This window comes from Caretta caretta, chromosome 2 (genome assembly GCF_965140235.1).
Source record: "Caretta caretta isolate rCarCar2 chromosome 2, rCarCar1.hap1, whole genome shotgun sequence".
NCBI lineage: Eukaryota > Metazoa > Chordata > Testudines > Cheloniidae > Caretta > Caretta caretta.
The window spans coordinates 160,415,946-160,429,012 of NC_134207.1; the positions used below are offsets into that span (position 1 = coordinate 160,415,946).

General features: G+C 41.6%; 1 protein-coding gene across 7 annotated transcripts in view; it reads left to right on the plus strand.

Moving 5' to 3' along the window:
* PTPN3 (protein tyrosine phosphatase non-receptor type 3) overlaps positions 1 to 13,067 on the plus strand; it is a 268,650-nt gene that overhangs the window by 235,105 nt on the left and 20,478 nt on the right. For all 7 annotated transcript variants that reach the window (XM_048839333.2, XM_075125561.1, XM_048839334.2 and 4 more), the window contains one exon: positions 10,557 to 10,685. In XM_048839333.2, the coding sequence (XP_048695290.1) occupies positions 10,557 to 10,685 (129 nt within the window). The remainder of the gene's footprint in view (positions 1 to 10,556; positions 10,686 to 13,067) is intronic.

Below are 13,067 nucleotides of genomic sequence, written 5' to 3' on the forward strand. Positions count from 1 at the left end.
AAAAATCTGTGCGGGGATCTGAAGGTCCAGAATTCAGGCCCTTCTGGCAACCTGTGTGTGAGGGTGCGAAGGTGAGGGGTCCTTATGACTGCATATGATGGAATTTGTTTTCTTAGTTTCCTTTTTTTAAAAACTAGTTTATTTAAGTGTCACAATAAGAAAAAAGCCTTTTCACATATTGTTATAGTTAAAAACCTTTATAAATGTCACTTATGGCATGACATACAACAAAGCACAGGTGTTCCACATTTCTATGGTTTGTCGCTCATTGTGATTGCTTGTGTCACACACTGGCAAGCCTGAAGGTTGAGAGGTATATGCTTGCATGAAACCCCTCTGGGCCACAGAAGGCAACTTCCACTTTCCTGTATCAACAGGAGTGATTTTGGCCCTTGCTTCCTAAATTCAGCCTGTAAATTGAGGCATAATCAGTCATTTACAGGGATGATTTTTTTCCAATTCAGTCTTACATGTTTCACTTCAAAAAGAAATATTTATATGTTCAACAATTGACACATTCTCATTTACGTGAACCAAAGTTGCTCATCGGTTTTCCCAATTTCTTAACTCTGTTTTCCCCATTGGGCATGAAGGACGATTCTTTTCAGATACCCCAATCATTATATCTGAGTATGCCTCTGATAGTTTTCTTACACCGTTCCCACTATTAACATTTATAAATCCCATTCTGATTTTAATGATTTTACATTTAAAAATATGAAGAATGATCATGTGGAGAAACAAAGAATTTTTCATGTCATGCATTGGTATGAAAAATTAATAGGCACAACTCCTAGTGGCATGGAATACGATATGTTCTCATGCTCACTTCACTAGCCAGGGTGCATCTTTGATGCAGGTGATAGAGTATCCTTTTTCCTTCCTCATCTGGGTGAAAGAGGAAAAATGGAGATTGCAAGCAGGAGTACCTGAGGCAGTGCTACTGGGGCTCCCCTGGCTCCCCCTTCCTCTCCCTGCTCTATGCATGTATGAGGGATGGGGAAGGCGCTTGTCATTCCTTCCCTCCACTGCCCTCTATCACAGGATGGGCTGCCTCCTGGCATCCATTAATGGAGCCTGTCCCGCCCAGTCCTCCTGCCACTGAACTACAGGGCTATGAGAGGCCAGCTGATTTGTCTCTTGCCTACAGGGTCAGGAGAGGTGATGACATCTGCTTGCTCTTGCTGCTGGCAAACAAGGTCAGCTCCCAGACTGCTGCTCTGGGCATCACAACATGGGGAATAGATGGCCAGCCCTCTGTAGAGAAAGAGGTGGTTAGGGACTATTTAGAAAAGCTGGACATGCACAAGTCCATGGGGCCGGACGAGTTGCATCCGAGAGTGCTAAAGGAAAATGCAGCTGTGATTGCTGAGCCATTGGCCATTATCTTTGAAAACTCGTGGCGAACGGGGGAAGTCCCAGATGACTGGAAAAAGGCTAATGTAGTGCCAATCTTTAAAAAAGGGAAGAAGGAGGATCCTGGGAACTACAGGCCAGTCAGCCTCACTTCAGTCCCCGGAAAAATCATGGAGCAGGTCCTCAAAGAATCAATCCTAAAGCACTTAGAGGAGAGGAAAGTGGTCAGGAACAGTCAGCATGGATTCACCAAGGGAAGGTCATACATGACTAATCTAATCGCCTTCTATGATGAGATTACTGGTTCTGTGGATGAAGGGAAAGCAGTGGATGTATTGTTTCTTGACTTTAGCAAAGCTTTTGACACGGTCTCCCACAGTATTCTTGTCAGCAAGTTAAAGAAGTATGGGCTGGATGAATGCACTATAAGGTGGGTAGAAAGTTGGCTAGATTGTCGGGCTCAACGGGTAGTGATCAATGGCTCCATGTCTAGTTGGCAGCCGGTGTCAAGTGGAGTGCCCCAGGGTTCGGTCGTGGGGCCGGTTTTGTTCAATATCTTCATAAATGATCTGGAGGATGGTGTGGATTGCACTCTCAGCAAATTTGCGGATGATAGTAAACTGGGAGGAGTGGTAGATACGCTGGAGGGCAGGGATAGGATACAGAGGGACCTAGACAAATTGGAGGATTGGGCCAAAAGAAATCTCATGAGGTTCAATAAGGATAAGTGCAGGGTCCTGCACTTAGGACGGAAGAACCCAATGCACAGCTACAGACTAGGGACCGAATGGCTAGGCATCAGCTCTGCGGAAAAGGACCTAGGGGTGACAGTGGACGAGAAGCTGGATATGAGTCAGCAGTGTGCCCTTGTTGCCAAGAAGGCCAATGGCATTTTGGGATGTATAAGTAGGGGCATAGCGAGCAGATCGAGGGACGTGATCGTCCCCCTCTATTCGACATTGTTGAGGCCTCATCTGGAGTACTGTGTCCAGTTTTGGGCCCCACACTATAAGAAGGATGTGGATAAATTGGAAAGAGTCCAGCAAAGGGCAACAAAAATGATTAGGGGTCTGGAACACATGACTTATGAGGAGAGGCTGAGGGAACTGGGATTGTTTAGTCTGCAGAAGAGAAGAATGAGGGGGGATTTGATAGCTACTTTCAACTACCTGAGAGGTGGTTCCAGAGAGGATGGTTCTAGACTATTCTCAGTGGTAGAAGAGGACAGGACAAGGAGTAATGGTCTCAAGTTGCAGTGGGGGAGGTTTAGGTTGGATATTAGGAAAAACTTTTTCACCAGGAGGGTGGTGAAACACTGGAATGCGTTGCCTAGGGAGGTGGTGGAATCTCCTTCCTTAGAAGTTTTTAAGGTCAGGCTTGACAAAGCCCTGGCTGGGATGACTTAATTGGGGATTGGTCCTGCTTTTGAGCAGGGGGTTGGACTAGATGACGACCTGAGGTCCCTTCCAACCCTGATATTCTATGATTCTATGAAATAGCCCACATGGGCTCTGTTCCATGTGCACTCTTACTCAGGGAGCTAGGCTGACTGCCAAACTTTATTTGGGGTCTGGAAGGGACTTTCCCGAAGTAGCAAACTGCTGTGGGGGTGGGTTTCACCTTCCATCCAGCATCAGAGGTCCACTTAGAAGGTGGGGTTAAATTACATTTTCGCAACTTTGATGGGTTCCAGTGGGGTCGGTGGGTTAAACAGGGTCCAATGTAAGGTCCCTGTAACCTAAAAGGCTGATTTGAGTTTGGGCCCAGAGTACAACATTGTGCAGAAGTGGGCATGCCTGCATGTGTTATGCAGCATGTGGCTTTCCTCATCTCATTTCTCCAGCCTCCTGAGCGGAGGAGGGGAAGTAGTAGGGGATCAGCATCCCAAGCAGGCAGGAGGGTATAAAAGGGACACTGCCTTCATTCCCACCCCTATGCTTCGAGAATCTAGAGCCATTGGTGCCCAGTTGAAATTTGCAGTGCAAACAGCCCTGCCAGGTCGGTTCAGGAGTGGTTCCCCACTGGCTTTTAATAAAGTTACAGCCTCCACGTTTATCTCTGTTGTGGCGTCTGTCTCATGGTTTCCATGTCCGCATCAGTGCTGGACTGTTCCTTTTCATAGGGGACAATAAAAGTGGTAAAGGCTTCTTCATTGTGAGCCTTCTTAAAAGGTAATCATATGATTTGGTTGTGTTTTTCACTCCTTTTTGACTTGTAAGTAAATCTCAGTCTAACGTTGTTAGCAGGCATGATATTCTCATCTTGATCACTACTTTTTTTGAAAGTCTTTTTACTAACTGATCATTTTAAAATAATTTTTCAGTAAATTCAGTTAAGGGTGGTTTTGGAGGCATGGGAGTGGGGCTTGTTTAAATGCCATTAAAAAACTTTCATGGAATTCTTATAGTATTCCAAGCTCTGACAGCGCTGTTTATTGGCTGAACCATGTAAAAATCTTAACTGCTCTAGTAAGAGAAATGTTTAGTCATGTTGGTTGAAATTTTGCAGTTCTTAATTAGTCCTCATTCAAGCAAAGCTTCCATTGAGAAGAAACTGACTTAGGCAATTAATAATTTTTCATGCAAAATCTTTCACCCAAAATTTTGGTTTAATGGTATTTCTGAAGTCTGAAACTTTTTCAGATGTGGTGTTTTTAATGCAAACCATAATGTTTAGTGTAGAAAATCATCAATGCACTTTGAAATTTCATATAAAGTATTCTAGTTTCATACAAGTTTTATAAACTTAAAACCAGGAATTTTGGAATATTTAAATAATAAATATGCCACTCACCTTAAAAGGGACTGCAGGATATGGATCAGTGAGAACACAGAGGACTGTTGGTTCACTGTGCTAATGGAAAAAGTAGAATGGTCAAATTCAAAATCTAGTGGGAGATTTGAAGCTTTTTTCCCAGTAGGAAGGAATTGTATTATTTTGTGGAAAAGTCTAAAAGATTTTGCAAGATTTGATACACGTTTCGTTTATATGGTTGCTAGGGTTTTAAATACAATCTGAATAGGGAGGAGTATTCTTACAATAATTTCTCTTTACATGCGCAGATCCAAAATGTGAACATTTCAGGGACAATCAGATGGCATGATGAGAGAGAATGTATAAGCACTTCATGAAAAACATGCCCAGAAATAATTGTTATTTTACTTATTTTATGGGATATTCAAACCAACTGGCACAAAATAAAAGATAATGATTGAATCAATGAGGAGTTAGAGTTACAGAAATTATAATGCTATAGCTTAAGTTTCTTTGATTAGCGCTCTTCTCCCAAAGGAGAAGTTGTTAGGAGTATGTGATCGCTCATCTAATATAAGATTCACATATATATTTTGAGACTATATGAGAGATGATTTTTGGTTGTGAAGGTATATATGTACATACGTATAAAGGAGCTTTTAGATTTATAACCTTATTTGCAATTACTAAGAGAGAAGAAAATTTTAAGATATGTAGGTGGCTTAACCTAAATTAAAACCTAATCAGAATCCTTGAGAGAAACTTAACCAGGCTGTCTTGAGTAATTTAAAAGCAGTGCACGCACTCTACAGCAGTGTTGTTGCTAAGAAACTGCAGTGTTTCAACTTGAAAAATCTTTTGAAAACAGCTTTAACTAAACTGAAGGCTAGACTCAGGAAAGCTAGCCCTGGTGTATATTAACCATACCTCCCCACTCCAGCTAAGCCCTCTGCATCCACCTGATGAAAGATTCATACCAGTAGAGGATAGGTGATTCTGTCCTCTTTCAGCGTTTTTGCAGTGAGCTTTAAACAACTTTAACTTCCACTAGAGCTCTTCACTGTGGAATCTGCTGAGGGAAACTGTTGAATTGGCATAATACCAGGCTGCCTTAGTATCACCCTTTTTTGGGGTTTCTTTTCAGTTATGCTGAAGGAAAGCAGGAGGAGCTTGACTGGCTTGGCCTGCACTTTGGAGAGATCCTGCAAAGGATGGCATCCTTTCCCACGCAGCCATCCATGGAAATCTAGGAGAGCGGGGGGAAAGAGGAGAAGCTAAGAAACCAATAACCAGTTACTGCTCCCTGATTCTTTGCCTCAGGTGTGGCATAATTTAGAGCAGCCTGATAGCTGTGTTAATTTGCCCCAGCTGGCACTTGACCCCAAGGTACTATACACCGGCTGGGAATAGCCATAGTATAGTATCCTCCAGCCATTCCCTTGGCCTGTGCCTGACACATTCCCTGTGCTAGAATCTGTGGAGAACACACAAAACCTGACAATGCTGACTCATTGGTCGGGTCTTCTCTACCCCAAAAAGGAAGATAACTAACACTTGTTAACTGTCAGATCCTCACTGTCAAATCCTAGTGAAGATAGGTGCAGGTATTTTTTACCATTTACTGTGGTTGGGTTTATAGTGATGACCTCATCTAGCTACATTGCAGTAGAAATAACCTGTGCCTTTTCTCCAGTGGGATTTTACAGTGAGATAGCTAATGAGCATTAATTACATCTCTCAAATGAAGTTTATTAATATAGCATCTTAACCATAGGCGATTGCACATAGTACAATAGACACAGATTTAAAATCAACATGACTCAAAAAAAATGAACATTTTAAAAAGACAAGATTAACTATTCCCTAACATCAGTTACAACTTTAAAATCACCTCCCCTGAAACAATATACAAAAATAAGATTTTAAAAAATTAGGAGTACACTGTTTCGTTTAGGTCAAAAGTAGATTGTTTTTCACATACTTTTTTTCTTACTTTTCCAGCCGACCAGGCAAATAGGGCAGCAGCCTGTAACTAAAACATTTTCACTACGTAGCAAGTATTCCAATTTCTGAGGTGATGTGGTAAAAGTTATCTTGGCCAGGAATGGAGATAACCATTTCTTTCTCTTGTGGCAGAGCAGGTTACAAGACAATAAGGAGTGCAGCAAGTCTTCAGCCTAGCCAGACCTACATGGAGAAAAGACTCAGTAGCAGCATGCCTCCCTTCCAAATAGGTCATCTGCATAGTCTGGAAACAGAGACCTGTAAAGGCTTGTTGTGTTAATTTAGATGGAATAAATGGGCCCAAAGGGTGAAAGGTAACCCAGCCGCTATCCAATATTAAGCAGTTTTAAACAAGGTTCAGGGTTTGGTATCCAGAGACCTCAGTCTGCTTAGTACTATGGGAAATAAGGGGGGGAAAACCCTTATTTGACAGTCTTTCAAATAGTTATTACCATCCTTAATACCATCATTTTGGGGAAAAGAGAAGAAATTAGTTGAGACAAGCTGGAGGTGGTGTTATAGTCCAATTCCCTTTCCTAAAAGACAAGCAAACGCACATAAGAGGGGGAGGAAAAAGAACAGTAAAGATAGAAAATGCAGCTTTTCTATATGGAGTTGACTATTTCTTGCAACCCCGCTACTGAAAATACACCAGCTCAGCATATGGTCCTGTCAGCCACTCGGACATGGCAAACTTGAACCAGCATCAGGCTGTTAGGGCATTGCTTTTTAGCTGCCTCTTTCTGGTCACAGGATTACAACAGTGTTGCAAATTTTTGACTGGCTAAGAAAGGCTCTTATTAGATAAAAGGAAGAAGGAGAGAGATGGGAAAGAAAAGAAATAAGGTTGGGAAGAAAAAGGACACATTGGGGACAAGAGGGTGGTATTTGGGATTTAGCTGGAGCTGATGGAGGTGGTGATGTGATTTTGGTTTCTCTCTTTGGCCCCGTCTGATCAGGAAATGTCTCAGTATCAGGATAACGAAGGCCCCAGGCAGAGCCGTTCCTTGGGTACAGCAAATTGGGGCATCCACTCCGGGCCCTACGCTTCAATAGAATTGTGAGGAAGCAGGGAGGGGGGTGAGGCAGGAGGCGGATGGGCGAGCAGAGTGAGGAGGCGAACTGAGAGGGGTAGATGGGTGGGGAGGAGGAGCCCCCCTACCAAAACCTCCCGGTCCTGCCCGACAGCGGGCCCCGCCAATCAGCACCTTTCCCTCCCTTTCAGTGCCTGCCTCGGATCATATGTTTTGTGGCATCAGAAGAGGGGGAGGGGAGAGGAGCGAGGCCGCAGCACGCTCGGGGTGTGGGGGGGCAGAAATGGGTGGGGTAGAGCAGGGGTGGGAAGAAGCAGGAAAGGGGTGAGCATCTACCAGCACATTAGAAACTTGGCACATATGTCACAGGCCCTGCACCCTTCTAGGGACTGCCCTGGTTCCAGGAGATGGCAGGGGTGGCAGCTATGTTGGTGAAGTTCACTCCAATATCCGCTTTGTTTTCCAAAGTCTGTCTTTGAGATCCCCAGAACAGAATGAGCGGTGGAATAGCCCATCCCCTCATTATTTTTTCTACCAGTTAGTCCTAATTTGGCACTCCAATTTTGGGTCACTGGTTTCCAGTTCCACACTTTCCTTGTTTACCAAACATGATTTTAATGCAGTCCTTGAGTTATATCAGGAGGCCTTTATGTTTGGACATATTTAGTCTTGTGGTCTCTTTTTTTGCAGTTTTTCCCATTAACATTTGTCATTATAGGTTATTGTGACATTTTAGAAACTTTCACTTTTCACAGTTGAGCTCTCAATTATGGTAAATTTGTAAGTCCCAATATTACAACAGGCCATCCTTAATGTACAGTTCAAAATATCCAAATATTTCTCATATCTGTGGATATTCGTTAATTGAGAAAGGCAAGAAGGCATATTTATTGTATGCTACCTTCAGGGATTACAGCTATAATTTGCTCTGAGCTTCATTAAGGTTTTCACCCTTCTTCCTACAGTCCTAACCAAGTCAAGTTCCAAAAAGCCCAAAGAATGGAGGGAATGGTGAACTTGTTGACTATGTATCTTGTTGAGCTGTTCTTCCAGATATAATATTGGAAGGCACTGTTGATTCATGTGCAAAATACTGAGCCAATAATTAGTATAAAGGCATTGGCTTCGGTCAAAATAATACATTCCCCTATTTCTGCCCTGAGTAAAGCAAGTCAGGTGTAATTTGAGAGGCTGAACATTCTCCTTAAAAATGTATTTGACACAACCTCTAACTCACTAGTATTCTCCCAGCCCCACGTTTTTGCACCATGTAGTATTTGGGCACAGACTTTAGCCTTGAGAACTCTGACTGCCGAAGTGATTAGACTGCCCCCATGGACGTGAATGAAGTGCAGCACTGCTTGTATAGAACTTAGGGATTTCTTCTTGATCTCCTCTATAGTCTGTCCCATTGGCCGTTATATGTAAACCAAACAACCAAATGGGGGTGAAACCTGGACTATGCAATATAATGGCTATCAAGCATCCATTTATGCAACCTTGGTCTATGGCCGAAGACAAATACTTTAGTTTTCTGATAGTCTATGGTAAGTTACTCCCCCTGGCAAAAAGAGCTAAAGTCCTTTAACATGTGCTTCAAGCCCAGGGGAGCTTAGGACATCTGCCTAGAGCAGGACCAACAAAAATCAGTTGAAATTTTTGGGAGAGAAATACTGCACTAAAGCCATCACCACCTCTTAATCTGAAAACCAAAAATGGAAAGGACCCATAAGCAACCCTGAGCCACATTTTGTGATGGATAATAGGGTCAGTCAGTTCACCTTGCTGCCCTGTCCTAACTTTTGCCACCATCTGGCTATGAAGGACTCTCAGAAGATAAAGCAGCCTCGTATCTATACAAGTCCCAGTTATCACTTCAAAAACAGAAAAATACCCGTCACACCTTTTTTGATCGTAAAGGTGTAGCCTACGGTTGCTGGAAACCCAGGCATAATGGGAGAATTGCCAGCAAGCGATTTGAAGGTGTTTTTCACTCCCTCTGCAAAGTCTCAGTGACACAAAGGGAGCAGACCAGGGCAGAGAATCTGCCCCAGTGTATTGAATGTGGCCCCTTGATGTTACTGAAATATGCTTGGCCCTCAGGCTGAAAAGATTTGACATTACGGTTCTAGAATCTGTACTTTACATTCTTGAAAAAACATCCCTCATGTTTGAAGACTTTCATTTCTGATACTTCTAACCCTTCCAATCTGTTTGACCTCTGACATACATTTTGATGTAATTAGTTTTGATAGTGACCAAATACATGTTGTTTCTCTCCACTCCCCATCCCTACCATCTGGAAAAGGATAACATGACTAAAAGTAAATATCTTGATATTTGTCATACAAATGAAAAATCAGTATCCTCTTTGAAAACTTCCCCTCCAGTGTAAATCACACATTAAATTACTTGTTCCAGCTTACTCCTGGCAAAAGCACTTTCAGCTCATTAAAATGAGTTGCAGTGCTTTTGCTCGCCAAAACAAAGAAACTGTTATCCGAGTTCACTAATGTAGCATTTCTTCCACTTGCCAATCCCCACTGCAATCCCGCTAATTTATACTGCCCACTCAACCTTAATGCCTCCTCAGACTTGCAAAACTATATGCAAAGGTCAAAATGGCACATTATTAAAGTAAAAAAAAAACTCCTTGTAATTAGTTATTTTGACCCATGGATATATATTCTCAAATTTATGTGGGAACAACACTGAGGTTTGACATTTTGATCCAGTCCTTAAGGCCAGTCTCCATTTTTGTATCCGTGTACACCCATGATTTGTAATATTAAATTGATAGTTTCAAAATGTTCACTTGAAAAAAAAATTACTATATGTTACTGTGAGATTTCAAAAAAAGAAAATAGCACTTAAAAATATCTGTTAGCTCAGACCACATTTTGTAAAACAAGAATTTCACTGACCCAACAAAAACTTGGGTTGTATTTTTACAGAAACTCTGCTATTATCCCCTGAGCAGCAAAAATGTGATTGCTCAGTGGTTGTGGCGGGTTTTAAATCTCAGAAAGCAGGCACTGAGGATTAAAAGTGTTCAATAATGCCATTAGATGTGATGGACCTAATTTTTCACCTGCTCGTACGCTGTAGTCATTCATTGACCCCTGTGTAAAGTGAATGTGAGGATCACAACTTTGGCATTCAGTATGCACTTTGCACAGGTGTAAATGACAACACAAGGCTGTGGAGAATCAGGCCCGACATGTCAAGCTGTTCTCAAGTACAGGTGCACACATTACACAAAACAAACCAGAACAGTTATAAATAACATTACTGAGCTCTCTGAATGTTGACATAGGAAGAGAGAGTTGGGTCACATAGATGCCCTGTTCAAATGAGAAAATGTATTAATTGTAAGCTCATGGCTTGTACTTTCTTTTTTCTTTGCAGACCAAATGTCATCAGTATTGGCCTGATCCACCAGATATAATGGAGTATGGAAACTTTCGTGTCAAATGTCAATCTGAAGATTGTACTATTGCCTATGTTTTTAGGGAAATGGTGATTACAAATACTGAGGTGAGTGCTTTTCTGTAGTGTGGCCTTTAGCTTTTGGGGCAGGGGGGTTGCTTTGTTTTGGTTTTGCTGTAGTGAAAAATATAGCTAAGTATTGTCAGCTTGTATATATATTATAGGTATTACATGAACCAGTGCACTTTGATTAATTTTCTTTAGGGATGCCCCAAAACTGTGCAATTCTGAAGATCCTTCTAGTGAGTTACTTTAAAAAAAAAAAAGTCTAAAAAAGTAACTAATTATAAAGCCTTATTCTATTATTAAGTTATTGTGTATTTATACAATATTATACTCAGCCATGCTGCTCAACAGCCCCCGACTCTAAACAAACATTTAGGGCTAAAATATGGGTTTTTTTCTTCATAATATTTTTGCTCATTCAAAAGCAGAGGCTGGGACAATTCTTCAGTGCCACACACCCATAGAGCAATTAGCAGAAAAAGGTGAATCCTTGTAATGTAGTACTGAGGGACCTTGCAGAATCATGTGAATCTTCTTCCATTAGTTTTGTTAAACTGAAAAGGCAGCTTCATAGAGTGCACAGTTTGAACACTTGCAATTTATGCAAGATTTTTGTACCCTTCGGCTGCTGCTATTTTGTTGTAATGAAAGGGGAGAAAAGAGGGGAAGAGTCAAATGCATGAAACACTTCCACAGATGAATTTGTACTGCAAAATTCATATTCAGATCACATCCAAGCTTCTTGAAAGTGTGAGTTTGTTTATACAGAGGGGCTTGTTTCCTGTCCACCTCTAATTTTAAGCTGCAGTGCGTTTTTCTCTCTGACATCTTTACATCCTCTCTCAAAGTTCTGAATCCACCACATACTGACCAGCTTTTTTAATTAAAGTTCAAGTGCCAGAAATCATACCTTGCAAATTAAAATAGAAAAATCTTAAATCTCTAGCCCCTCAAGCTACATATCTGACTACTTCTCCCCAAAGTAACTGCACCGCTCCAATTGCTTTGCAGAGTGTAGAATTTATTGTGTTCCTCCTGCCCCCTCCTTATTGCTTTGAAAAGGTGTTGGAAGCACAGGCACACAACCATATTTGCTTCTCTATGAGAGGGGTTTGCTGTGTTCCTGCCTTCATGCACACACATGCACATAGCTCAGTTACCTCTGACTACCAGTGGTATGTATTGCTCCCATGTCAACTTTTGGAAAAACCCAAAGCCAGATAAGTAATACAATCAATTTGTGAGAGTTTAAATGGAGTAACAGGCTACTGCAACCAAAGTAAGTGGTATTGGGCATACAGGGATGAAATTTATTCTGAGCTTTAAGATAGGAAAATAGATTAAGCATAGTAGAGTTTGGACTTATTGACAGGAAGGGAGACGTGTAAATGGGGGCATTCTAAAAAGTGAATATTTATTGTGATAAAACATTAAAAATTTGAATCAAAATCTTAGGAGAGCACATCAGAAAAAGTCACAACTGTTTGAAAAGGAGGATAAAAAAGGGTAACTAAGAGAATGAAGTTTGAGGAACACTGGGATATTTAACAAAGGAGTACATTGGTCCTTAGGAAAGAATAGAGCAAAGAACAGAAAACTGAAGATGCTTGTGTTACACCAATAAAATAAAAACCAGCAGGATCTTATTAAAGGGGAAAAGGCAAAATACCACATTTATTGTGAATACAGAAAGAATCATAGTAAGCAGTTAGTTATAGCTATAACATTCCATTCAATTTCATATTTATTCACACATTCATTCACACACACACACAGGTTCTGCAAGGTTGTTATCATAGTTACCAGCCTCAGAGGTGCTCATGCCAAGCCACTGGCCAGGTGGCCTGGACATGAGGAGGGAGCAGGGCTTTGTCAGATGCACATCTGATGCTCCTGGAAGTTGGTTTGCAGAATCAGACCCCAAAGTTCTCACTTTCTAGAGTCCATTTTTATAGGAATTTCTTCCTATGCCAGTCTGTGGGAATTGCTTCATCATGCTGTTGCTGAATCAATCAGCAGATAGCACATTCCTGACGGCTCCGTGCTGCTAGATGTTATCTTGTTCTTTGGATCTCCCATTCTTGAGGCTGTTGAGTGGATTCCAGTCTGCCCTCCGGGGGTCCTCTGGTTATTTCCACTTGACGCCTTCTTTAGCCGATGGACACTGCATTCTTAGGCTGGCACCTCCCTGATCATTCAGTTATTATCCACACCAAGCATCCATCTACATACATCCTCTATCTCTATTTTAATCACAATTGTTAATACAACAAAAGGGTGGGGAGTCTCTGGGTGCTATTTCTGTTGTTACAGAGTATTGCTTTGAGTCTATCTCTGTGTGAATTGCTTTGAGAACAGACTTTGTCTCAGAATGTACTAACACAATTAGCAGCTTTCAAGTTTCACACATAGAGGGAGAGAAAC